The sequence below is a fragment of the Quercus lobata genome, chromosome 8 (assembly GCF_001633185.2).
Source record: "Quercus lobata isolate SW786 chromosome 8, ValleyOak3.0 Primary Assembly, whole genome shotgun sequence".
In the NCBI taxonomy this organism is placed as follows: Eukaryota; Viridiplantae; Streptophyta; class Magnoliopsida; order Fagales; family Fagaceae; genus Quercus; species Quercus lobata.
The window spans coordinates 44,236,547-44,263,062 of record NC_044911.1 but is presented as its reverse complement, the minus strand read 5'-3'; the positions used below and the strand labels follow the sequence as shown (position 1 = coordinate 44,263,062).

Genomic DNA, 26,516 nt, shown 5'->3' with positions numbered 1-26,516 from the left:
GATTTTGAGTAATTTTTTAATTATATATATATATATATATATATATTACTAAAAAATTAGCTTAGAATCAATTATAAATGATTTTAGTATAATAAAAAAATATAGGTCACAACTTTGTTGAGTTAAAGTTAATTTATGAATTTTTTTTTTTTTTTTTTTTTTTTTTTTTTTTTTTTACTTAAGAACTTTATTGTATTTACTCTTTAGCTTGGCCCTCCTTAGAAAATATTTCTGGCTCCACCACTGGGTACTACAAATTTTACAACATTAAGCTTACAAACTAGGGTGTCATCAATTACAAATAGACAACTTACATATTCATTTAAGAGGGTGGGTTCCAGTTAGTTCAATTGATAAAGTCTCTAATGGTTATATAAGAGATTTAGGATTCGATAGGAGAACTTACCTTTTTAAATGGGAGTACCACCAGTGGCATATTGGGAAAAAGTTTCTCTGATCTAATGGTTTTCAGGGCTCCAACTCCTGCTAACATTAGACTGTAGAATGTTCTTGTGAGTGTTTTTGTTTGTATCCTTGAAGTAACTAGCTTACTATCAAGGCTTGTAGGGCTTTGTTTCTTGGGGTTCCGGGAAACAGTGAGTGCTTTGAGTGTTTGATCTCACAGTTTTATCTATGGACGATATCATGAATGGATGGAAAAAACTATCCCTCTCAGACAGGGAAGCGGGTGAATTCAAATTTCAGGCGCAGCACAAATCTCAAGAGTTCTCGATTGTGGCGAAGTTTTTCACACCTAGAGCTCTAAATGTGGAAGCAGTAGCGCGCACCTTTAACCCTATCTGGAGATCAAAGAATGGGTTTCAGATCCAAAATCTTGGTGAACACCGATTATTGTTTCTATTTGAAAATAAATCAGATGTGGAAAGGGTCTTACGCAATGAGCCATGGAGCTTTGACAAGCATGTTATTGTACTACAATACTTTGACAAAACCCTCCCTTTGCGTGATGTGGTGTTTAAGGAGACCGTTTTTTGGGTGCAAGTGCATGACATACCAATTACATACATGAACCAAGCTACGGCTGAAGCTTTGTGTGCATCGATTGGAGAGGTGATACATGTGCCGGGGAATTCTCCCTTGGGCGGAAGAGGTTTTATGAGGGTCCGGGTTAGAGTGGATGTTAATCAACCCCTTTGTCGTGGTAGAGTGGTGACTTTGGAGAATGGTGAGCAGTCATGGGTGGCCTTTAAGTATGAGCGGCTACCAATTTGTTATTGGTGTGGACGTCTGGACCATACCGATAAGGACTGCGACAAATGGATACAGAGTAATGGCACTCTCAAGCTAAAGGACAAAAGGTATGATTCTAGCATTAGAGCCTTGCCTTTCTATCCCTCAAACAAAAATTCTGTTTGTGTGCCTGGTTATTTTGAAACACAGAAACAAAAAGTCAAAGAAAGGGCGTCTTCCACGTTGAAATCCAATCGGAGAGGAGAGCCAGATGTTCAGTGCCGGCAACAGGAAAAACCAGATAAGGAAGGTGCGCCTAATCAGGATGAATTTAATGCTGACTTGAATTCAGACAAGCCGGATTCACTGCCTATTTTTCAGAGTCAACATGAGGCCGTTAATGATGAGACAATGAATCCCATTATTTCGGAGCGCACGTCCAGGGATTCTGATCTGCATGGGGCTAGCCAGCTTGCTGATAATTCATTGGATGACACAGTGGAAGTAACTGGGTCTAATGAGGCCCGTGTAGGGCTAAGCCCGACAAGCATTGGAAGTAAAAAGGCCCCAATAGTGAGACCGGGCCTGGTAAGTGAAGTTTCAGCTAAATGGGTGAGGATGGCTCGGCCCAATATTCATTACGTAGAAGCTAATAACGTTGCATAGCTGGGAAAGCGCCATGTTGAAGCTGCTTCCTCTGAACATCCAGAAGCAAAGCGTCGTTTGCAACGAAATGAGGCTACACAGCCACTCTCTTTCTCAACGGTGGAGGCTGCCCAACAGCCCCGCCGATTCCAATGAGTTGGCTGTGCTGGAACGTGCGGGGGCTTGGGAACCAACGCACCGTTCATGAGCTTGCATCGATTATGCGGGCGCAAGATCCTGCTGTCCTGTTCTTGGCCGAGACATGGGCAGACGATGATAGGCTTTCTAAGATTTGTGATGACTTGCATTTTGATGAAAAATGGGTAGTTCCTAGAGTGACAAGGGCTGGCAGTTTGGCCCTCTTATGGAAGAATACAATTCAGATTGATGTGGACTCCTCTTCGCTTAACCATATAGACGTTATAGTCAACAAAGGGAAGGAGGATTCATGGAGGTTCACGGGTATTTATGGGTTTCCGGAGGCTAGCCGGAAAAGTGATACTTGGAGCTTACTGCATACTCTCCATCGGAAATACACCCTTCCATGGTTGTGCGCCGGCGACTTCAATGAAATTCTAATGTCACACGAAAAGCTTGGAGGGGGACTAAGAAGTGCAGCAGCGATGAGTGAATTCAGAGAAGTTGTGGATGATTGTGGGTTCATGGACTTAGGTTTTGTGGGGAAAAAATATACTTGGAGAGGCAAGAGAGGTAATACCATGGTATTGGAGAGACTTGACCGTGCTCTTGCTACTCATTCTTGGCTTGCTCAGAATCCAACTACTAGAGTTCATTGCTTTCGGTCCAATGTTTCGGATCATTATCCCATTATTATTAATCCTAAAGGGGTTGCAGATAGACCTTGCAAACCCTTTAGGTTTGAACACATGTGGTTGAAAGAAAGTGGGTGTGGTGATACTGTCAAGGAAGCATGGCTGTCTCCTTCCCCTGTTTCAAGCTCTCCGTTGATGCATGATAAAATAAAGCTTTGTGGTATTAGGCTTATGGAGTGGAGCAAGAGATCCTTTGGCAGCGTGAGGAAGTAGTTGGGGGAAAAATCAAAACTTCTGGAAAAGGCTGAATTTGCTGCGGCAAGAGGAGCAGATTATGAGCCAGTGAGATTACTAAAATTGGAGGTTAATGAATTGTTGGACAAAGAGAGCTTAATGTGGCAGCAGAGGGCTAGAGCTTTGCATCTTAAGTGTGGTGATCAAAACACACGGTTTTTCCACAACAAAGCTTCTCAGAGATTTCGACGCAATAGGATTATGGGTTTATTGGATGATTCTAATTCATGGTGCACAGAGACTAAGCAGGTGGCTGATATTATAGTTGGGTTTTATTCGAGGTTGTTCACATCGGAGAGACCAGCCAATGCCCAAGGTATTTTGGAAGTGATACAACCAATAGTCACTGAAGAAATGAACACCAACCTAACTAGAGAATTTACAAGACAAGAGGTTGATCTTGCTTTGAATGAGATGGCCCCACTTAAGGCTCCAGGACCCGATGGTATGCCTCCTCTTTTCTTTCAGTCTTTTTGGCCTTTGATTGGTGATGATGTCTCTAAAGCTGTCTTGGATTGTTTACATTCTTGTTATATCCCTAAAGAGTTCAATTACACATATGTGACTCTTATTCCTAAAGTGAAAAATCCTGTAAAAATTGCTGAGTTCAGACCGATAAGTTTGTGTAATGTTATTTATAAATTGATTTCAAAGGTTCTAGCAAACCGATTGAAACCTTTATTGCCTTCTATTGTGTCTGAGAATCAAAGTGCCTTTCAAGCTGGGAGGGTAATCACAGACAATATCCTCATGGCATTTGAAACTTTACACTACATGAAAACTCAGCAAACTGGCTCCACAGGTTTTATGGCTCTCAAACTCGACATGAGTAAGGCGTATGACCGAGTTGAATGGTCTTTCTTGGAATGCTTGTTAAGAAAGTTTGGTTTTCATAACCGTTGGGTTGATCTTATGATGGAGTGCATTACTACTGTCTCTTACTCCATTTTGATCAATAGGGAGCCTTCACAAACCATCTATCCTAGCAGAGGATTGCGACAAGGGGATCCTATCTCTCCATACCTATTCCTCCTTGTTACAGAGGGTTTGCATGGCCTTATTTCAAAAGCGGCCACTTCTGGTGATATTAGAGGAATATCTATATGCAGGAATGGACCTCGCTTAACCCACTTATTTTTTGCAGATGATAGTCTTCTTTTCTGTAGAGCTTCTTTACAGGAATGCAATCACATACAAACCCTTCTGGCTACTTATGAGCAAGCTTCTGGGCAACAGCTTAATCGGGAAAAGACAACGCTGTTCTTCAGTAAAAATACGGGCATAGAGGTCCAAGAATCTATCAAAGATTTGTTAGGGGTTCCAGAGATAAAGCAGTATGAAAAATACTTAGGCTTACCATCTTTTGTGGGTAAGCGAAAGAAAGCAAGCTTGGCATACATTAAAGATCGAATTTGGTCTAAGCTCCAAGGGTGGAAAGAGAAGCTCCTCTCCCAAGCTGGTAGAGAAGTCCTTCTAAAGGCAGTGATACAAGCGATCCCAGCCTACTCTATGAGTTGCTTTAAACTCCCTATTTCACTTTGCTAGGAGATTGAGACTTTGATTCGTCAGTTTTGGTGGGGACAACATGGTACAAGAAGACGTATTCATTGGGTAAAATGGCGCACTTTGTGTAGGTCAAAAGCCTATGGAGGTATGGGGTTTAGGGAACTCAAAAATTTTAATAACGCCATGCTCGCCAAGCAAGTATGGCGCCTATTAAAAAATCAAGACTCCCTTTTTTACAGGTTCTTTAAATCAAAATATTTCCCTCATGGATCTATTTTTGATGCTAAAGACACTAAAGGCTCTTTTGCATGGAAAAGCATTTTGAAGGGTAGAGAGCTCATTAAGGGGGGATTGAAATGGAGAATTGGAGATGGTGCACAAGTGCGCATTTTTCATGATTCTTGGCTGCCTGATTCTCAACATGGTAAGGTGGTTTCCCCTGCCCCTGAAAGCCATGAAAATGCCTTGGTTTATAGCCTAATTAACCATGAAGAAAGGAGTTGGAATGTGGATGAGATTGACAGAGTATTCTTACCAGAGGAGGCAGCCACCATTAAGGCTATCCCACTGAGTTTGTTTGCTCAGAACGATCTTCCCTTTTGGCCGTTTTCCCGTGATGGAAGGTTTTCGGTAAAATCTGGTTATCACCGTTTAATGGAGCTTGATGAAACAGAGATGCATGGTATGACGCACACTGGGACTGCAGCTCCGGTTTGGAAGACCATTTGGCGCATGAACGTGCCAAATCGTGTTAAGTCTCTCGTATGGCGAGCTGGGAGAGATGCCCTTCCTACACGAGTGAATTTGGTCCGGCGAAGAGTTCTTACCGATGCGTTATGCCCAGAATGTAAGTTGCAGTTGGAGGACACGCAGCATGCTCTCTGGTCCTGCCCGATTCTAAAGGATGTGTGGAAGGTGAATTTTGAGAAGTTTGTGACAGACACGGGATCTTGCTCCAATTTTCTGGAAGTTCTGGAATGTGCAGCAGCGGAAAAACCGTCATTGGATCTGTTTGCAATGATCGTAGTAGAAATATGGCAGCACCGAAACAGAGCTCGTGTGGGAGAGCCTACTGTACCGGTCTGCCAGGTTGCTCTTAAGGCCACTTGTGCGCTTCAGGAATTCCAGCAACTCCGCCCCATCCATGCTGTGATTCCAAGAACAGCCCATGCAGTAAAATGGAGGCCTCCCTCTGCAACATGTGTGAAGGCGAACTTCGACGGTGCTATCTTTTCCCAAGATGGACTAGCTGGCGCCGGAGTGATAATCCGAGATGAGCAAGGATTGGTTATGGCTGCTTTATCACAACAAATTCCATCACCTGCTTCGGTGGAGATGGTGGAGGTGTTAGCGGCTCGTCGGGCTCTGGTTTTTGCTAAGGAACTTGGGTTTGACAGGTTGATCTTGGAAGGTGACTCTGAGATAGTTATCAAGGCTATTCTTGGTGACTATATGGACTGCTCCTATTTGGGTCATGTACTGAAGGATATTAAGTTCTTGTTTTCTAGTTTTTCTTTCATTTCAATCAAGCATATTCATAGGGAAGGGAATTGTGTTGCCCACAAACTTGCTAGACGGGCTATTAGAGATCCTTTTCTTGTCTGGATGGAGGCTGTTCCTCCAGATATTTTTGATGTTTATCAACTTGACCTTTTGAGGATGCATCAATAAATTTAACCCAAGGGGGTTGTTTCTCAAAAAAAAAAAGAGATTTAGGATTCAATCCCTGCCTACTCCAAAAACTGATTGGTGTCTTGGTCTAATGATAAAAAGTTATCATCAGAAGCGAACGCCATATATTGAAACTCTCTCCAAAAAAAAAAAAATTCATTTAAGAGGTGGTTGAAACCTACCTATTACGTGTGTGTTTGGGTTGGACTTAAGTTGCGTTGCGTTGCGTTTATGTTTTTTTTTTTTTTTCATGCGTTTTCATTTGGAGTATTGCGGTTACTGTTCAATGAACAGTAACCGCAATTGTTGACTTTCTGCAGTGAACAGTGCACATATGCACTGTTCACGGACCCACAAATTACACTTTTTATCAACTTTTTCATTAAAAATGGGTCCCACGGTACTATTCACACATTTAAAAATTATTTTGCTACAGTGTTTTCAGTTTCAGCAAAATAAGTTCTATCCAAACAGACTCTATATTTATTTTTATAGAGTTTTAACCTATGTCATCCACTTTTGGTGATTGTTCTTTTTTTCATCAGATCAAGACACCAATCAGTTTTTGTGTAAGTGGGGATGAACCTCAGATCTTTGATTCAACTGTCAGAAACTTTAGTAGTTTAGCTAACTAGAACCCATAATCACATTTATTTATATATAATAATTTTTTTGATAAACTTATTTTTATATAATAAAACTTATAGTAACTTTAACATTTTTATATATATTATTCACTGCAAATGAATACGATATATTTTCACAACCAACAATCAAACACTCATGTGTCACTGTTTGGTTTAGTGAATATTGTTTTAGGACAAATTCTAACTTACCTACTTGTGGTTTGACTGAAATTTAAGCTGTCCACTTGTTGTTTAAAATTTGACATTTTACCCACTGAGGTTTGACCAAAATTTAGATTGTCTATATGTGGTTTGAAATTTCATGATGCAAGTGTTCTAATAGATAGTTTTTGATCTTATTTGATCTTGTATTTTTATGTTTTTATGTTTTTTATGTGTTTTTGGATAAGAGAAACATAAAAATTAAGCAAAATTACATATTTAGTTCTATTTTTAACAAATGTGGGTCAAAGAAATTTAACTGAGCTAACCTTAAGTGGGTAAAATTTCAAATTTCAAATCAAAATAGGCAACTTAAATTTCGGTCAAATTACAAATGGGTAAATTGTAATTTGCCTAGGGACAAACCCAGGGAGGCCTGGGCCCCTCTAGGTCCATTTTTTTTTTTTTTAGTCATTCTATATTTCATTTTTGTAGTTGGGCTCCCTTCTCCCCAATCAGTCTAGCTAGCCTAACCCTAATAGCAACTATCCAACCCAAAAACATAACAAAAAAAATAAAAATATTCACAATGATTGCTTTATTTTTGTAAAAAAAAAACTATTTTATCACCAGAGAACAAAAAAATCACGTGTTATTAGAGAAACTAAAACTAAATTTTTTGCAACTACAGTAAACTGGTATAAATACCAGTTGACTATAGCAAGTTGTTAAAAATAAAAAATAAAAATACAGTATTTTATTAAGAATATCTCTCTTCCTTCAATTAAAAAATTCAAATTCTCTCTGTATGGTACCAAGATCCCGAGACTCATATGGGCCCTGGGCCCAGGCCCAATGAAACGGCCCCATTGCCCTAAGCCCTTCTTGAAGCTGCCTTCATATAAAACAAATTTTGGGCCTCAGATCCTGATATGTGTTCGGCATAAACTTTCCCGAATAAACATATGAACCCAGTCCTAACAAATCATCAAATGCTCAGGGAGCAGCATTACCGAGCACAATCAACTAAGCCTGAACTAAGTTCCAAGGCCATAAATGTTGCATCCCACTCTCACCTAAACGCCCACTTAAAACAGATAATATTGGACCTCCAATTGCACTAGCGGTGGCTGTAATCATAATCTCCCCACTAACCCAAGCTATAAATAGAAGAAGTTGGGGAAGAGGAAAGGGTTCAGAGAAAAAGAGGAAAAAGAGTCATTAAGAAAGAGAGGAGCAATATCACTTTACGTCTCTGTGCCGAGAACGACCCAAGGTAGGAAATCTTGAAGCCCACTCTACAAATAGATTGTGAGCCCAAGTGAGTTCAAGCCCAACAGTCTCATTTTTGGTGCGCACAATTGGCGCCACCGTGGGGCCCTCCTACGAAGTTGTGGTTCGACTGAGACTCAAACAAGGGAGATGTCCGAGGAGCGTTCAGGGGGGCGTGCACCGAGTAGTTCCGAAAGATCTTCTCGGGGATCGACGTAGAGGGAGAGAAGGCAAAAACGACGTGAGGATAGGGAGCACCCCAAAGGGGAGGAAAGGTCTGGACTAGGAGAAGGGTCGGATCAGACACGCCGAACAATTTCGGGCATCTCGGCGCATAGGCAGTATGATGATAGAGATCGAGAGCTGGAGCGGTTGCGAAGACAGGTAACAAATCTAAAACTAAAAGTAAGGGGTCGACGCCAAGAAAGGGATCACAACCGCCGGCAAAGGAGAAATTGGGGCGAGAGGGGCTTCGGTCATTCTTGCACACAACGATTCCAAAACTGATCGCGCTCTCAAGAATCACGCCGGCACTCCCGAGAGGCATACCATCACCGGAACCGTTCACGGTCTCATGGATACGACGACCGGGGGTCGGAATTGCCGGAGAAACGGCAGCCCCACAATGCTACCCTGGATGCCATGAGCCGAGCCCTGTGAATGACTGCCCGGTCACCGTTCTCAGATGAGATTGAACGGGCCCCTATGCCGAGTAGATTCACGCGACCGCCATTCAACTCCTACGATGGGAAGACGGACCCTGTGGAGCATGTCAGTCATTGCATCCACATGATGTCCTTGTATGCACACAATGATGCATTGATGTGTAAGGTATTCCCCTCTAGTCTCGGCTCAACGGTCCTGAGATGGTTCAATGGGTTACGAAAAGGCTCCATTCGTAGCTTCGCAGAGCTGATTCAAGAATTCGGCAGTAGATTCATGACATGCAGCCGAGTGCTACAGCCGATGGATGCGTTACTTTCCATAAAGATGAGGGTCGGGAAAACCCTCCGGAGTTATGCCAGCCGGTACTAGGAACTCTACAATGAGATTGGTGGAGGAAATGAGAAGATTGCAGTAAGCACCTTTAGGATAGGGCTCCCCGAAGACTCTAAATTGCGGGAGTCATTGACGAAAAGACCTCCCGAGGATATAAGGCAGCTTATGAGACGCATTGAGGAGTACAAACGCCTGGAGGATGATCGGCTGTAGAACAAGGGGAAAGCTCCGTTACTCAGGAGATCTCGGTAAGGCGTTGTACCGGCAAGACCAAAAAAAGACTTCAGGTTGTAGGAACCAAGGGTGCAAATTGAGGGAGTTAATGTGGCGTTCAAAGAGCCCGTGTACAAAATCTTAGATCGGATCAAGAATGAATCATTCTTTAGGTGGCCAAACAAAATGGGGGGGATCCATCTTGGAGGAACCAAAACCTGTACTGCATATACCATAGAGACAAAGGGCACACCACCGAGTAATGTTAGGTACTAAAAGATCATCTCGGGCAGCTAGTAAAAGCAGGGTACCTGAAGGAGTTTGTAGTGGACTCCACGGACCGGGAAGCCAGTCAGGGTGTTCAACAGAAAAAGAACCCCCTCCCGCCACCACTGGGGGTGATCGAAGTCATCCACGCTGCACCAAGAGGTACGACAGCAGCTAAAAGGGTATTAACAGTGGCTTGCACGGAAAGAGATTCACCCGAGAAGAAGAAGAAAGTTGAACGGCTGACCATCTCATTCGGAGAAGAGGATTTGGAGGGGACGGTCCAACCTTATGATGATGCGTTGGTAGTAATTGCTTGGATAAGTGGGTGCCTAGTGAAAAGGGTGATGATAAACCAAGGAAGCGGGGCTGACGTCATGTACCCGGACCTGTTTGAAGGGCTCGGACTGAAGAGTTAGGATTTGGCGAAATATGACACGCCGCTGGTCTCATTCGACGGAAGAGTCGTGGTTCCCGAGGGACAAATCTCTCTCTCGGTGGACATGGAAGGCAAGGAAGTTATAGTGACCTTCATAATAGTCCGATCATTCTCACCATATACTGCAATCCTGGGGAGGCCGTGGATTCACGCAATGAAGGCTGTTCCGTCCACCCTCCACGTGAAAGTAAAATTTCCCACCAAATATGGAGTCACCGAGGTGAGAGGAAACCAATGAGTGGCGAGGCAGTGTCTTGTTGTCGCGGTCAAGTGGAAAAGTGAACAGCTCGAACAGGCGGAACAGACTAATAGAGAAGCTTTATAGCAATTACAGAAGCCCCGAAGGGAAACGGGGGCGGACGTTGCCGAGGAGGTATGGAAGGTTAGAATTTTTCCAGATACTGATAGGTATTTCCAGATAGGTACAAGCATGAATGACCGAGAAAGGGTAGAGATGTTGTTGTTCCTTTTGCAAAACTTAGACGTTTTTGCCTGGAACCCGTATGAAGTGCCCGGCGTAGATCCCGAGTTCATTGTCCACAAGCTTAATGTGGACCCATCATTTCCCCCGAAAAAGCAAAAGCCGAGAAGAGCATCAAAGGAACATGTTGACGCAGTGAACTTGGAGGTCCAGCAGCTAAAGGAAGCTAGAGTGATAAGAGAAATATTCTTCCCAAGATGGCTAGCGAATACAATGGTCGTGAAGAAAAAGAATGGTAAATGGAGAGTTTGAGTGGACTTCACAAACTTGAACAAGGCGTGTCCCAAGGATCTGTTCCCTATGCCCAAGATTGACCAACTAGTAGACGCGACATATGGGCACCCAAGGATGAGCTTCTTGAATGCTTTCCAGGGTTACCACCAAATTGTCTTGGCACCCGAGGATCGAGAAAAGATAGCATTTATCTCCCCAACTGCAAACTATCACTACGAGGTCATACCGTTTGGATTGAAGAACGCCGGAGCCATGTACCAACGGATGATGACGAGGATGTTTCGAGAAAAAATTAGGTGCACAGTTGAAGAATATATTGACGACATGGTGGTGAAAAGCAGAAAAGTGTTACAACACACGGAAGACCTCCGGGGAGTATTTGAGATACTCCGGTGGCATAAATTGCGCCTAAACACCGAGAAGCACACTTTCAGTGTGAGGGTTGGCAAGTTCCTAGGTTATCTGGTTTCTACTCGGGGGATAGAGGCCAACCCCGACCAAATAGAGGCTGTGAAGCATCTCAGACCACCAAGCAATCCCAAAGAAATGCAAGTGCTTACCGGGATGTTAGCCGCCCTAAACCGATTCATCTCCAAATTCGCCGATCACTACCAGCCATTTTATCAACTTCTGAAGAAGTGGAAGGGGTTTTATTGGGACAAGGGATGTGATGAGGCTTTTCAAGAACTGATGGAATACTTGGTAAAGGCGCCAATGTTGACGGAGCCTGAGGAGGATTTGTTTATGTACCTCTCGGTCACCGACCATGCCGTAAGTGCTGTGTTACTAAGGGATCAAGGAGTACATATGCCTGTATATTACATAAGCATAAGCAAAACCTTAGTAAATGCCGAGACGAGGTATTTGCCCCTGGAGAAGTTGGTTTTAGCCCTGGTACATGCCACTAGGAAGTTGCCACATTACTTTCAGGCCCATACGATGTTTGTCCTCACCGAGTATCCATTGCAGTCACTGCTAAAAAGATCAGACTTCACGGGCCGAATTGCCAAATGGGGGACTCGGTTAGGTTCGTTCGACATAAGGTACCGATCGAGAAGCTCGGTGAAAGGACAAGTTCTTGCAAATTTCATCGCAGAATTCACACCTAAGAACGACGGGAAGGTAATCTGTAATGCAGAAGTTCATCTGTGGAAGGTGTTTGTAGACGATGCTTCTAATGCTATGGGGGTTGGGGCTGGTATTGTCATAATCACCCCATAGGGCATACGATTAGAACACTCCTTCAGATTAGGATTCAAAGCCTCAAACAATGAAGCCAAATACGAGGCCCTACTGGCTGGTTTGAGGGCCGTATTGCATCTGGGCGCAAAAGATGTTGAGATTTATTCAAACTCTCAGCTGGTTGTTTATCAAATCATGGGAAGCTTCGAAGCTCGGGACTCGCGGATGAAAGCCTATCTAAATGCAGCTAAGCAGATTATCGGCCAATTCGAAACGGTAAAGGTGGCCCAGGTAGGTCGGTCTCAAAACAAACACGCCGACTCACTAGTCACGTTAGCTTCATCCGCTACTGAGGATACGCCACGGCTAGTCAAAATAGAGCTTATAAGAGAGCCAAGCATCAGTGTGAAGAATATTTACGACCAGGCCAGAGTGGAGGTTGCCAAGGTAACTGTGGCCAATCCGTGCTGGATGAACTCGATCATAGATTTCCTTGCCGAGAACAAAGTTCCTGATGATGAAGACGAGGCCAAAAAGATTCGTCGGGTGGCTCCCTGGTATTGGCTATCTTCAGATCACAAATTGTACCGAAGATCTTTCGCAAGCCCTTACCTTTTATGTTTACATCCCAAGAAAGTAAGTGAACTTCTGACCGAGCTACATGACGGAGTGTGTGGCGGCCATGTTGGGGAATGATCTTTAGTGCACAGAGCGATGACCCAGGGGTTTTGGTGGCCACAGATGCAGAAGGATGCTGCCGAATACATCCGGAGATGTGAACAGTGTCAAAAGCACGCCCCATTGATCCACCAGCCAGTAGGTCGTCTGAACCCCGTTAGCAGCCCATGGCCATTCATGCAATGGGGGCTTGACATCCTCGGCCCATTCTCCCGAGCAACAGGCAACCGCCATTTCGTATTGGTGGCTGTAGATTACTTCACAAAATGGGCGGAAGCCGAGGCCTTGGCTAACATCCGGGATACTGACGTGAAGAAGTTTGTATGGAAAAACATAGTCACAAGGTTTGGGGTGCCAAATTCACTAGTAACAGACAACGGACTACAGTTCGTTAGTAAAGCTTTTCGGGCCTTCTGCAATGATCTCGGCATTAGGAACAAGTATTCAACCCTGGCTTATCCACAAAGCAACAGTCAAGCCGAGGCAGTTAACAAGACGATCTTGAACGGGCTCAAGAGGAGGTTGGACAGGGCAAAGGGGAGATGGGCAGAAGAGCTACCTAATGTATTATGGGCTTACCGAACGACCCCCAGAAGATCCACAGGCGAGACCCCTTTCTCTTTGACATACGGGGCGGAGGCCGTAATACCGACCGAGGTGAACTTATGCAGTGCATAGGTCGCGGGGTTTGACCCCGCCCAGAACGCCGACCTGATGATGGAGCATTTGGACTGGCTAGAAGAATGCAGGGAGGCCGCGACCATACGTCTCATCGAGTATCAGCAGAAACTAGCCCAAAGATACAACCAAGATGTAAAGGAGAGGGAATTCAGTGCTGGGGAATTAGTGCTAAGAAAGGTCATGGGAAACATGCGAGACGTAGCTGCAGGGAAGCTTGCTTAAACCTAGGAAGGACCGTACAGAGTTATCGCCATCACCGGCGCAGGGGCCTACTACTTGGAAGAAGATCTTGACGAGAGGCCGCTTCCCCGGCCTTGGAATGCCCACAACTTAAAGAAGTTTTATGCGTGACAATCCATGTAAGCCAAAACTTGTATTTTGCTAAAGACAAGATTATAAAGGAGCTGCTTGTATATGCTGTTTTCGGTTCCATTATTGCGCACCAAGAGAACTACAAATAAAAGCTCTAAGGACAGAAACCTGACCCTCGACTCGATTAAAATCGCCGAGCAAGTGGAAACCTTGTCACTGAAAAAATAAAAACCTTAAGGACAAAAACCTGGCTCTCGGCTCGATTAAAATCGCTGAGCAAGTGGAAACCTAGTCACTAAAAAAATAAAAACCTTAAGGACAGAAACCTGGCCCTCGGCTCGATTAAAATCGCCGAGCAGGTGGAAACCTAGTCACTAAAAAAGTAAAAACCTTAAGGACAGAAACCTAGCCCTTGGCTCGATTAAAATTGCCGAGCATGTGGAAATCTTGTCACTGAAAAAATAAAACTTTAAGGACAGAAACCTGGCCCTCGGCTCGATTACAATCGCCGAGCAGGTGGAAACCTTATCGTCACAAAGGAATAAAAAGATAACAAAAACATCATCCTCTGCAATATAAATCACTAAGCCTGTGGGAACCCTGATCCTTTACAAGCAATAAATGCATTGTCACTCTCGGACTATCCAAAACACTGACAGAAGTCTAAGCAAAACATGCAAATAAATAGAAATTCATGCAACGAATTAAAACCAAGGTAAATAAAGAAGCTGTTTACGGGTCAATCCCGTGAAATAGAGGAAATTGTTCGTTCACCACATCCTAGTGACATAGGCAAATAAACCATTAAATAAACTAAAAATCCAATAAAAAAGTGAAAGCATAAAAAATTAGACTGCAGATAATCAGCTGGAGGGTCGGGTCAGATCTGCCACTTCTTGCTGATCGGTCAGGGGGTAACGCGAGTCTTCACCGAGAAGGTCTTGTATAGTCAGGATGCTGGTGGCTTCCATGTCATCTGGCTCGGCATGAGCGTCAATCTGTTTAACCAGCTCCCTCATGCTTGCCATTTCTTCCTCTTCAGGAGCAACCGAGGGATCCTGCACGGCAATAACGGGACTCGGGAAGGGAATTTGGCCAAGGTCTCTCAGGTGGGAATCCTCGGGAACTCCCAGTGCTTGAAGAGCGGTGAACCACCCAACTTCCGAGCTTAGTCCACTACCGGCTCCGCAGATTTCTCGGCATGAGCAAATCTTTCGTTGTACCATTTCTGCTCACAGGCCTCTAGGGCTGCCCTAAGGTCGACTAGCTCCTCGGCTTGAGAAGTGTTGAGGCTGATGGCTTCAACTAGCTTCACATCTGTTTCGTGTTGCTTGGCCAAAAGCTCTGCACGCCTCTTTTCCGCCAGCACCCTATTTTTCTCCGCGGCAACGGCTTTCTTCTCAGCGAACTCAGCTGCCTTTAGTTTTTCCTTTGCTGTTTTGGCCGCTGACTCCCATGCCCCCTTCTCACGCTCTACTTCCTTGGCAAGATCCCGTGCCCGGTCGGCCATTATGTGGGCCAGTTGAGCAGCCTGGCAATCACAAAAGTTAGTAAGGAAGTAGAAGTAAATACATGGAAAGAAATAGATAACTAAAAAATTACCGCGATAGCGTGCCACTCTAACCGGAGCCCCACGGACTCCTCAGATCCCTCCTCAAAGGCATGCACATCCTTGGGGAGAAGAAGACCCTCGGCTAGGGACTGGGCAATACGGCCACCCTCGCCTTTCTCCCACATCCGCACACAGGCTGTTGAAGGCAAAGGCTTGCCATCTAGCAAAAACTTTGGCTTCCACGCAGGAGTAGCTTGGGAGGAGGACACGACCTCCGGCCCAACCTGGGTCTGCTGATCACAGATTACAATCCCCCCCATTGGCTGGGGAGGAGTCTGGTCAGCAAAATCTCTCAAACCCGAGGATGGTTGATCGGCGACCCTCTGCTTCTTACGGGCTCGCCCGGCTTGAGAAGAAGGTGGAGGGTGAGGCACCTAACTCCGGCCCTGGGAAGGTGAGGGCTGTGTGGGTTGCCGTGCGCCAGGCACAAAGCAGTCAATGGTCATAAACCTCCGTGACACCATGTTTCTGCCGAGTTGGTTATCCTCTGCCTCGGTTGTTGGTTGCTCGGGTTCAGCGGGCGGATTCTCGGGTTGCGCCTGCTCTTGAACGGGGTCCTCTTGTTGGATAGCCTCGTGGGCTAACTCTCTAAGGCGCCGAGACACGCGTTCTGCAGACTCGTCTCGCAAAGGGGCTAGCTCGTCCGAGTAGGCGAAGCGCCGTCCAAACTCCCTCATCTCCCGGGTTGTAAGTTTCGGCGGCAAAAAGTTGGCGTATCGGACGTCAATGTATGACAGCAAGGGACTATCAACTAGAAGTGCCTGCTTGAAGGTCTGCCAGTTAGAGTAAACTGGCTCTACTCCGAGGATCAAATGCGATGCTCGGAGCTATCCATCCCAATGCACGAATATCTCGGAACAAAGTATAAAGTTCAAGTCTTTGACGTGGACAGTTCTGATGTCCGGAACAAACACTTTGTCGTCTGCAAAAGAACAAGTGTTATATCAGTATCTGGCAATAAAGTTTTACTTCAATAAAAAGAAAAGGAAAAGGGGGAGGAAAATAATTAGATTAAGGGATTGGTACAAACCCACTTCACGCCGTGAAAGAGGGCAAGGGACGTCCCCGGCAAACCAATTACCGCGCACCCGAACGTACTCCTCGACAGAGTTCTTGTTCGAATCAGGTAGGCATGATATTAGCCGTACCCGGTTATCTCTTGTCTTTAGGTAATAGTTGGTAGCTTTATTCCCACAGAGGCTATACATATGGTTAATGTCATGATAGTCTAATTGTAAGTCAAAGGTATGGTTCAACCTACTGACGCAGCTAACTAGCCGGTAAAAGTTGGGAGGAAACTGGTTGGGACACAGTCCGTAGTACCTAAGTGTATGTGTCAAAAGGGGATCTACGGGGAACCTAACCCTACCCTCTAAAATTGACATCAAAGGAAAGAAGGTTGTGCCTCGACCTTGGTGTAAAGCAATTTCGCTCTCATGACAGTAAGCCACTTCCACGTCATCGAGAATACTAAACTTGTTTCTAAAGGTAGCCAAGGTGGCCGAGGACTCTAGAAGATAAGAGTAACCCATCTATGATGCTTGATGCTATGAAAGGGAACTTGAAGAAATAAGCTGAAGGAATAGGAAAAGGAAGAAAACTTACTTTGGGTTCTAAGGAGGGAAGGAACTCTGGGCAGGTGAGTAAGCGCACAGAAAGTTGGTCGGCAGAGAGTAAACTCGAAAAATCAGAGGTGGAGAAAAAGTGAAAGAATGTTCTAAGGGAAACTATTTATAGGATCAAAAAGGGGGGGAAAGAAACGTTCAATCAGGCAATAAATGGGCACGATTTACGAATGGCCCTGCGAATACCAAAGCCAACTGATACGCGTGCCGCTTCGATTCATGAACCGTCAAGCAATAATGACAACTGTACCTAACGTCGCGAAACGGCACGTCTTTTGAGATGAGCATTAATGGGAAGCCATAACCACGAGTCCCAGGCCCTAAAACCTCCAAGATCGAAAGGCTCGGCCAACTCCTTGATTCTTCCCGGCAACCGGGTATGAATCAAGGGAAGGCTAATGTACGGTACCGAGATCCTAAGACTCATATGGGCCCTAGACCCAAGCCCAATGGAACGGCCCCATTGCCCTAAGCCCTTCTTGAAGCTGCCTTCATATAAAACAAATTTTGGGTCTCGGATCCTGATATGTGTTCAGCATAAACTTTCCCGAACAAACATATGAACCCAGTCCTAACAAATCATCAAATGCTCAGGGAGCAGCATTACCGAGCACAATCGGCTAAGCTTGAACCAAGTTCCAAGGCCATAAATGTTGCATCACACTCTCACCTAAACGCCCACTTAAAACAGATAATATTGGACTCCAATTGCACTAGCGGTGGCTGTAATCATAATCTCCCCACTAACCCAAGCTATAAATAGAAGAAGTTGGGGAAGAGGAAAGGGTTCAGAGAAAAAGAGGAAAAAGAGTCATTAAGAAAGAGAGGAGCAACATCACTTTGAGTCTCTGTGCCGAGAACGACCCAAGGTAGGAAATCTTGAAGCCCACTCTACAAATAGATTGTGAGCCCAAGTTAGTTCAAGCCCAACAGTCTAATTTCTGGTGCGCACACTCTCTTTTCTTTATTATTTTAATGAGTTGTTTATATTATTTTAAATAAAGTAATAACAAAATAGAACATTTGACATTGAGTGTATTGTAAAGTGAGATAATAAAATAGATAAAATAGATTTTTAAGGTACTTAAAGCTAAAATTTTTAGCACCACGACTATGAATGCTCTAACTTCAAAAAAAAAAATCCTAATCAGCCTAGTATTAAAAAAAAAAAATTATTTTGTTTTCTTTTTTGTCTTTATTGGTAGATGATTGCATCTTAATGTATTTAGAAATAACGATTTTATGTATTTATAATTTTTTAATACTATATAGATGTCTATTTGGTTTTTTTTTTTTTTTTTTTTTTTTTTTTTTTTTACTCTAACCCCCTCTACCTTAAAATTCTGGGTCTATCCCTAAATTTGCCCAATGTTTTATTACACACACAAGTACTCTTATAGAACGCATTACTAGTATATATTAGGTGTAAGGTATTTCCAATGATTGAAATCATAGAGCAAAATCATGTTTCTTGTGCTTTTTTATTTCTATTACATTTCTATCAATATAAATGGAAACTTGGACAAGCTTCTTTTTTCATTCCAACCTTAAATCTTAATAGCATTGAAATCATGGAGCAAAATCATGTTTCTTGTGCTTTTTTATTTCTATTACATTTCTATCAATAAAAATGGAAACTTGGACAAGCTTCATTTTTCATTCCAACCTCAAAAATAATCTTAATAGTGAATTCATATATAAATGAAATTACTCAAAATTATAACTAGACATCTCAAAAAAAAAAAAAAATTAATTGTAAAATTTTTGTTTGTTGCACTTTCCTTTCTGGTGGGGTGTTCCATTGTTAAAACTAAAAACTTAATAAAGTGAAATCAGAAATCTCTCTTTTTCAATCAGACAACAATGGCACATGCCAAGTTCTGGAACCTATACCTGAGGGGGACCCAAGTATTCAAAGCCACTCACTTTGATCGTGCTTTATACAATGTAAATCACTAGTGAGTGGTGGCAAGGCCAATACATATTATTCCATACAGTTCTACACTTCAACACACCTCTTTCCATATGCCCATTATGAAGGACCAACATGGCCTCCACCAACCTCTCCTACCTACCATCATCACTACCGCTACCACCACCACCTCCACTTCTTCATTACATGCCAATGAAGCTCGTGATACTAATCTTATTCCTTTGTCAAATTGCTCCATTATTATACGCCTTCTCATGGTCCTCTTCATTGGGACTCTCTCATTATGGGCCAATTTTGAAGCATCCAAAGGCTTCGAAATAACCATAATCAATGATGCTAAACACACTCCTGCTGGCCAATACTTCACCCTCTTTTATGTCTCCAATGATAAAGCCACACGCATAGTCCTTAACACAAGTGAATTCGTCGAAAACCTTCTTTATCCTAATAACAACCATCACTTCCCCAAGAAAGTTGTACACCATGTCACTCTTCGTCTAGCTACCCACAACTTCACTCACAAGGTCACCAATTACCAACTACAACATGATTATGTTATTAACATAAACCCTTTGGTATTTGAAGATTATGATGTGAACTATGCCATGGTATCGTCGGTCCAACGTAGCATGGCACGTATATGGCTATACGACGGCGAGTCTAGTGCTCCACCAACACTTTTAGATGGCTTGGTCGAGTATATCACCATGGTTGCTGGCTTTGTTAATGTTAAAGATTATGACAAAGTTTATAAGTTGCCTGAACTTTGTGACCAGAAATGGTGGGAGGATAAGGACCCTAGGGTTGTGGCACATTTGTTGGGTTATTTTGAAGAGCAACAAAAGGGGTTCATCCAACGGCTGAATCAAGCCATGAAAGATAGGTGGGAAGATCGGATGGTGGAGGATACACTAGGGATGCCAGCTCAGCATTTATGTGGTTCATCATATAATTCTTCAAAAAATAACCAGCTCTCAAATTTTACTGGATTCTAGTTTGACTGAAGTTACTGAAGCGTGAACTTTTACTTCAACTTGAGGTGTCACATTTCTCTGCCAAAGGTTTGGATTATTGGATTGGATCACATGGTGAGGGTATGGTATGTAGTGGTTATTGATCTTAACGTCAGAGCTGTGGGTCAAAAGCAGATAAGATGCCTTATTGTATTATTTAATTTATAAATTCACTTTTTTTTTTCAAGGTTGAAGTGTCATATTATGATTAGTGCTAACTGTTATCAACAATGAATCCATGAAAAGAAGTTATTGTTTTAGTCATAACTTACCATATCAACCATTAAAAAAAAAAGGTGAAAACCTTTCATTTTTTAAAAGAAAAAAACATCAAGGCTTTATTAATGCATAACGGCTATATCAGCCCGAATTACAGGTTAGATACATGGCAAAACATTCTTCATCCACACGGCATAATCAACAATATTGGTAATTAATCTCGCCAAGTAGTGAGCAATCATTAAAAAAACATGAAAGCTTAGTTTTTCATAATTAACTGCATATGTAATTGGGGGTGTATTTATTCTATTTCTTATTTGTTCTTTTCTTTATAATTACTAATGTGTAACTCCATGCATATGCACAGTACATTTAAAAACAATCACAATTTTATATATATATATATATATATAAATTGTTTGCTTATTGATTATGAATTAAAAATCAAATTGAAATTAATATTTAGAATAATAAACGTAAAAATAGAATTAGTCATGCCAAGACAACATTTCCTAAGGGATCAATCCCTTCACCAAAATAACTTGGAAAAGAGTTTGACAAAGACCATCTTGCTAAGACGTGTAACTTTGTTAGCATTCCTATACACCCAATTAAACTCCAGCCAGTCAAATCTTGCATATAGCAATCTGACTTCAACAACAAAATTAACAGTTCTCTAGTGCACTAATTTGGATCTATTGGTCACTACCTCAGCTCAAAGTTTGGAATTACCCCCAATTACCACATTCTAAAGCTACTTTTGACCTGCTAATTCCACTACCCACAAAAAAGGTTTGGCTTCCACTTGAATAGTGACCTCAGTATTCGCTTTTTTTGAGAAGGCAAATAAGCTACACTATAAGCCTCATTCCATGGGTGCATGTAGGAGCTATGCTTCATACACAATTCTGATATCAAGTTCAACATGACATAAAATGACCATGAATGACAACATGCAGGAGAAATAGTTTTGTCTTAAAAAATTTAAAACTCAGAGCTTGCCTTGAACTATGGACAATGACAATGCCTCAAGAGTCAAGGTTATGTACATTTGATTTGCGAAGCTTAAGGTCAAAGACACAATTATCAAATGACATGCACCCACTATTATCATCTGGCTCACAAATCAAACTTTAAAGTATCTTCTCTCTCAACCATGGCATTCACCAGTATTATATTATGCTATATGATTCTCATATAAAATATTTCCAAATTCATATATATGTGAATCTTCCAAACCAAAATTCATTCATGAATTAAGACAAATAATTAGCTTTCGTTGAGAGCTTTCATTTGTTCCACAATATTTTCTGCTATAAGATAACATTGTTTCTAGCAATGCTTAGCTTCATTAAAAGTCATATATACTTTGAAGAGCATTAAAAACTATGAGAAAAAAAAAACTATTATAAAAGCTTGTAAACTAAACAAATTTTTCTGAAAGCTGAATTTATAATTTTCCTATTTTTTTGGTTTGTTTGTTTTTGGATATGATCTTTTCAAAGATAAGTAACAACACTCATATGGAATGCTATATTTTAGCTATTGATGAATATCTACCGCTTTTGAGTGTCATCCCCCATATTGGATGTAAGTAAATACTATCTCTCTATATTTACCTATTGAGAAACTAAATATATTTTAAATTTTTAGTCGATAAGTCTCATCTACCTAACTGTATAAAAAACTTGTATTAAAGTCTAGTCTTTGTTACTACTTGTATAACTAAATTCAACTATATATTTTTTTCATTATAGATCTTATCTCATGCAATATGAAAAATTTCAAGAAATACCACTTTCAACTTAGTGTCTCCAAAAAATAAGTCATGTACATTGGACTTGGAACAAAAAGAACTATTGGTCTTGCCTAATCATACCCTTATATTCTTACCACAAATAATTGGAATACTGGCTTTGTTTATTGTTGAGATGCAACCCAAAACAAAAAAGGCATACAACAACAACAAAATTAATAATAATTAAATTAAAACTCCAAATAGCATTATAATGAAGTATTGTTTCGAAAAGCCCATATTTTTCAAATTCGTATGGTTGCTTATTTTAATCCTCATATGGGATTTAATTTTCATTTATATATTTGAATATTGATATTGTTAAATTCAATGGTTAGTTATGAAGCAAAAAAGCTATTAACCTTTAAAAAAAAAAAAATGTGAAAAAAGGAATTGACAATGTTTCATAAGTCAATGAATATGAATAAAAAAGGGGCTGCAAGTTTACTTACAAATCTATTTGTTGTGCATTGGGGGGTTGCCGGTGTGTTGTTAAAAGTTGTTTGCCAATGGTAGCAAGTGGCTAGGGGTTGAGATTATATTTAGAGAAACATTTAAGAGAGAGAGAGAGAGAGAGTCTACATAGAAGTGTCCAAGTGAAATGTTCTTGTTTAGGTTATTTTTGTGGTCTTCTTCGATTTTGTATTAGGTGTTAATGTATTATTTATTTTGGCACAAAAATTTAGATAGGACACATGGTGCAAAATTAAGAATTCAATTGAAATCTAATTGAATTTTCTCTCAGCTTCACTTATTAGTTTATATATATATATATATATATATATATAAGGGCTGAGTAATTTGATATATGCTACATCCGATCTATCTTTTTAATTAGGAAAGTGATGATTTGATATTTTATATGTCATCTGCCCTTCAATTTGTTGTACTCCAAAATATTATATATATATATATATATATATATAATAAGCACTCCAATATTGATTAAGCATCTGATAAAAAAAAATTTAAATAAATAAATCTTGGTAAATCTTTAGAAGGGTCATCATTTTTTTTGTTAGGATGCAAATTGCACTTTTAAGTTTGCTGAATTATCATTTTTATTACTTAAATTTCATTTTTATTATTTTATTCTTTAAAGTTTATGCTTATTGTCTGCATTCGCATTAGTCCTTCTGTCCATAAACATTAAAAATATTTTTTAATACTAAAAAATTAATTAGATTTTATTTTAGTATTAAAATAACATTTTTATGACAATTCACCAAATTTAATAATGTAAATTGTATTTTTGACAAAAATAAAATGAAATTTTATTAATTTTTTAGCAATAAAACTAATAATTGTTGGAGTTTAAGGAGGGAAGGAATAATATTTAATTTGTGACACGAAACATAAACTTTAAGAAGTGAATGATAAAAACGAAAACCAACCAAAATTAAAGAATGTAATTTATATTTCAACCCATTTTTTATTAATCATTTCAATATTTTACATTATATATAGTACAAGAAGGCATTCCTACCAATTTGGACAAGCAATTGAGCCATAGATATGGCTTAAATTTCCCCATATTTACCCATCGTTAAGGGCAAACAAAAATTGACAATTTTTTTTAATAATTTATTGAGCTAACAATTTATATTGGTAAAATATGATGAGTAAAATTTAGGTAACATGATAATATTGGTAAAATATTATCTTGTTTTTATAGTTCTACTTGATGAGCTAACAAGATAATATTATTATTTAACAAAAATATTAAAAATAAATCAATTAAATAATTCAAGAAATTACATATTATATTTTTGGTATTTTTTTTTTCCACGTGAATTGAGGATTTTATTGAAAAGAATAGTAGATATACAACACTAGGACAGCGGTACAGCAAGGACCAAAACACTACAACAGAACTTAAACGATTAAACCATAACACCACAAAGACAGCTGTCCTACGACTCCTACCAGATCTTAGAACAATGTACCTAAACTAATAACCGGACATGTACTTCACGGCCTTCACCTAACAGCTACCTTCACACAATATATCCAACTAAAAGGGGACAAATTATAGGCGGACTATTGGAGTGGCCTTTTCAATCAATGAAAATATATCATTTATGAAAATATGTGAATCAGATTCGTAATTAGCACAAAAAATAAAATAAAATAAAAAAATCATCAAGTGGTGTCACATTAGAACAAGCTAACATATAACTCATACAAATGTATATATGCATTTAAAATTAAACACAATTTTTATTATAAAAATATAAATAATTAGTCAAATTATTAAAAAAATAACATATAACACATGCATTAATGCATACATATAAATACACTTAAAATTAAATACAATTTTTATCAAAAAATATAAATAATTAGTCAATTTATAAAAAAAGTAAATGTAATTAGTCATATATTAAATTTTTTACCTAAATTTAATACTACTTTTGATCTTTTTTTTTTTCTAATTTTTAATAAAATAGAACGTGTGGTGATTTTTATTGAGTATATGTGATTTTATTTTTAAAATTTTATATTTCATTAATATTATATTCTTAGTATTTTGCACACATTAACTCATTTGGCACAAAGATTAAAAAGACTTAAATGGAAACATGATACAAACTTAAGTAGATAATTATGATATGATCCTCTCATAAATTTAAACATATAGCGCAAAATTAGATTCTAAATTTTAATTTTAATTTTAATTGAACTTTCTCTAAATTTTGCTTATTAATATATACATAAATGACAGTTTCTCAAAAAAAAAATTTGACAGTGTTTTATTAACTGGATGACCACCTCAGCAATTCACCAAGTAGACCTAATAATTTCTCCTAAAACATGACACAAACTCCAACTAACAGACTGCATAACATCTAACAGACTCCAACTAACGGAAATTTTTTTTTTTTATTTAATTTTTTTTTTTTATACTTGTATGTAAACCATAAAACGGGCCCAAGCAACTGAGCAAGCTGTAAATGCCAAATCTATGCGTGCAGACAAAAAAGCTCCTACTAGGATTAGAAAAGTGTATTATGTATAAGTAATAAAAGTGAGAATTTAATTTTCATCTTTGTTTCCACAGATTGTGTATTTAGATTACCTTATGGTTGATTATCATAAAAAATAATAATAATAAATAAATAAATAAATAAATATACCTCATATGATTGTTTTAGATTACTTTAGCAACTTGGGCTTCATGTAACGGGCCGGAGTGCGGATTGAAAATAATTTCAATCTCTTATGTGTCGACATCTTGGCTGGACAATGCTTGATGAGGACATTGAGAGATCAGAGAAAACTCCATAAGAGTGAAGAAACAAAATAAAGAAGAAGAACAATTTGAAAGAGAAAGGAGATAAAGATAAGACGTGGAGAAACAAAGAGAGGGAATAAAAAAAAAAGGGTGGGGCTTGGTTTGTGGGCTAGGTTATGGGTACAAATTTATAAAAGACTTGGTTTATTGGCCCACTACATTATTAATGCTAGCTAGTTGCCTTAAAGTTGGGCCAAAGTAGCTTTTGGTCATAAATTAGAAGCAATTACGCAAACAATGGGTCATTTGATCTATTGTTAAGCTCTAAGCGGATGCATGCAAACCCTATGAGAAATATTAATGGGCAGTCCTAGTACTTAATACTTATCCATTCATAGATTTTTTTTTTTTTTTTTTTTTTTTTTTTTTTAAGAACAAAATTAACAACTACAAGTCTACAACAACCAGGTCGGGTAGGAAGCGGATCAGGTTTAGGTCAGGTCTACCCAAACCCGTTCCATGGCCATCCTTAAATTGCTGCTTTTGGCTATTGCTGAATTTGCTGGGTACATGCTATCAAGGTAGCTTTTCTGTAAGTCATCACGTTTATTTTGTTGAAAAATATGACCAATGGGGCCATGGCTAGCTGTCAATTTTTGTTTCCCTTTGTGACTTGGACTAGCTACATTCTGGTCAATTGTGGTTCGCAGCGATTGATTTAATACAACTATACATCATACATGTTTCAGACTCTGTGTGAGAAAGAAAACGCGGCAATTATAACTCTCAGATCAGAGTAGCAGAGGACAGCTTGGTGTTGTCCAATTTTGTTTTTCAGTACAGCCATTTCCAGATTTCCTTCTTCATTTTATCTATCACTTCTTGAGATTTGCTTATGTTACTTGTTCCCAAAATTTTCCTCACGTTTGACTACAGATTGCCTTGGATTTGGTTGGTACCAGCTACCAAATCTATTCCATGCACAATCCGTGACCACATTATTATTATTATTTCAAGACCATAACCAAATTATTGTGCCGGATCATATAATTCTTTTTAAGCTGTGACAGGATTTTTTTTTTTTTCATATATGTGATAGGATTTAAACTTATGCTTTCTTATATGATGGTTACTCTTTGTTCTAGTCCAGGACATCATTTAGTTTTTTTGTGAAATTGGAGTTAAAACCTGATTCTCTTGTCTTTTTCTTTTAATAATTTTATAGATTCAATGGAAAAATGGGAACTTGAACCTTGAATGTGTCCATTGGAAATATTAAGAGGTGTCAATTCCATTATTTATGTTAGGTTCTAAATGTCTAGGTTTAAATATTTAGATTTCTATTTCTATGTATGTTGGCAAACCGAGAATTAAACGTGTCTAGATTATGTATTAGACATTGTTCATGATAGTACAAGTTAGGATTCAAGCACATTCAAAACTGCAGAAAGAGAATTT

The 26,516-nt window shown here is 39.9% G+C and overlaps 1 protein-coding gene across 1 annotated transcript; it reads left to right on the top strand.

Moving 5' to 3' along the window:
- The first annotated feature begins 18,776 nt into the window (after nt 1-18,776).
- LOC115957467 lies at nt 18,777-19,994 on the top strand. The gene has a single exon (XM_031075710.1). It carries the CDS (start codon nt 18,889-18,891, stop codon nt 19,789-19,791), a length of 903 nt encoding a protein of 300 aa, XP_030931570.1. The 5' UTR covers nt 18,777-18,888; the 3' UTR covers nt 19,792-19,994.
- Nucleotides 19,995-26,516: the final 6,522 nt, after the last annotated feature.